The sequence below is a fragment of the Asparagus officinalis genome, chromosome 9, assembly GCF_001876935.1.
Source record: "Asparagus officinalis chromosome 9, Aspof.V1, whole genome shotgun sequence".
Taxonomy (NCBI): Eukaryota; Viridiplantae; Streptophyta; class Magnoliopsida; order Asparagales; family Asparagaceae; genus Asparagus; species Asparagus officinalis.
Window position 1 is genome coordinate 36005528 of NC_033802.1, and position 2073 is coordinate 36007600.

General features: G+C 41.3%; 1 protein-coding gene across 1 annotated transcript; it reads right to left on the reverse strand.

Moving 5' to 3' along the window:
• LOC109823364 lies at nt 887-1501 on the reverse strand. The gene has a single exon (XM_020389639.1). The coding sequence runs from the start codon at nt 1499-1501 to the stop codon at nt 887-889; it is 615 nt and encodes a 204-aa protein (XP_020245228.1).

Here is a 2073-nt window from a genome sequence, read left to right on the forward strand (position 1 = left end):
TTTGGCTCAAACTTCCCTTTCTTTTTGGAGATTAGAATCATTAGGCATCGGACGATGAGAACCAGGTCACCTTCCTTGAATGTACGGTTTATGACTTTCTTATCGAATGCTCTGGAAATCCGAGCTTGATAGAATTTGATATGTATTTGAGCCTGTAGTCGCTTTTCGTCTAATAGCTCTAGCTCTTCAAGACGTCTACGGTGATTTTCTTCTATCGTCATGCCTGTTACAAGTGCTATCTGAGGAGATAGAATTTAGATTTCCAGTGGTAATATGACTTCACACCCGTATACCAGGGAGTATGGTGTTGCACCTATCGGTGTACGAACCATTATGCGATAAGCCCACAAACTTTGACCCAATTTCTCATTCCAGTCCCTTTTTTTGTCAAAACCATCTTAGTAAGAATTTTGACAATGGTCTTATTGAAAGTTTCTGTTTGCCCATTAGTAGCAGGGTTGTAGGTTGTTGAGGCTAAATTCCTGATTCTAAATTTATCGCAGAATCGAGTGAAGGCTTAGCTAACGAACTGAGGCCCATTATCATGGATGATACATCTAGGAACACCATACTTGTATATAATGTGATATTTTATGAATTTAACTATAGCACTTGTCTTGACTTCTTTTAATGGGATTGCTTCTGCCCATTTGGAGAAGTAGTCAGTTATCACCAAAATGAAGTAATGTCCCTTGGAAGAGGGTGGGGATATCGGGCCAATAATGTCCATACCCCACGTCTCAAATGGCTATGAAGTGGCTGATGGATGAAGATGTTCGGATGGATGATGCATGTAATTAGCATGTATTTGGCATGCATGACATTATTTAGCATAAGCAGCGGTGTCCCTAACCATACTTGGCCAATAATAACCCAGTTTGCGAAGTCAGTCCCATAACTTAGGGCTGAGCTGATGAGCTCCACAGATGTCACCATGAGCCTCCTTAAGAGCTTCTTTGCTTGACAAGCAGTGAAGCAATAGTCCGTCATATGACCTTCGATATAAAGTTTGGGACTGAGAATTATAGTAGAATCTAAGCGCTCGTCTGCGAACAGATTTTCTTTCTCTGATGTCTTTAGGTAGTGAGCAGTAGAAGACATAATTAATGATCAAGAATTGCCAATCTCTAGGTTCGAGAGGTTCTGGCGCTTTGTCGATAGCGTTAATTTGTAGTGCGTACTTAGGTCGGAACAACTGTCTGCTAACTACTATGACTTGCTGGGTAGCTCCTTCAGGCAGAGCTAGTATAGCTGCAAGTGATGCTAATGCGTTGTCATATGTGTTCCTAAGGCGAGGTAAATAATCAATGTAGAAGCACTCAAAGGAGTTGGCCAGCGTAGTGGTTGCGGTGTAATAGGGAATAAGATCTTCATTCCTAACTTCATATTCTCCTTTTATCTGGTTGACGATGAGTTGTGAATCACCATAAACCTCTAGATGCTTCACCCTCAGTTGTTTGGTTATGTCAAGGCCGATAAACAAAGCATTGTATTCGACCATATTATTAGAACATGGCTCTGTTAAGAAAACAGCTCGAGGTAGCACATGATTTTATGAGGGAAATGAAGACTACCCCCACTCCGGCAACAATTAGACCAGTAGGGCTCGCTCTCGCTGTGCCATCAAAGTATAATTGTCACACCTGTTCTTTTGATATGATATTGGCTTCATACATCTCATCTGGTATATCCTGGTACAATTTGACCTTCCCGTCCAATGGATGATTGGTCATAAGATCACAAATAGCTTAACCTTTCACTGCCTTTTGAGGTTTAAAGTGAATATCATACTGGGATAGCAATAACACCCATCTTGCAAGTCTCCAGTTCAATGCACCGGGCTGTATCACGAACACCTGTATGGGATTAATCTGAGAAATGACATGTATGGTTTGTCTAACCAGATAATATCGCATTTTTGGACTGTGAAGACCAGAGCTAAGCATTCCTTCTCAATAGGAGGATAGCGAGGTTTAGCTCAAGATAAAGTTCTACTGAGATAATATATAGCCTGGTCATGGCCATTATCATCATCTTGTGCTAAGAGTCCTGCTAAGGCATGCTCTGTAGCTC

Bases quoted from the DNA above. Each gene is read 5' to 3' on its own strand.
- LOC109823364 (XM_020389639.1), bottom strand. From the start codon at position 1,501: ATGGTCGAATACAATGCTTTGTTTATCGGCCTTGACATAACCAAACAA.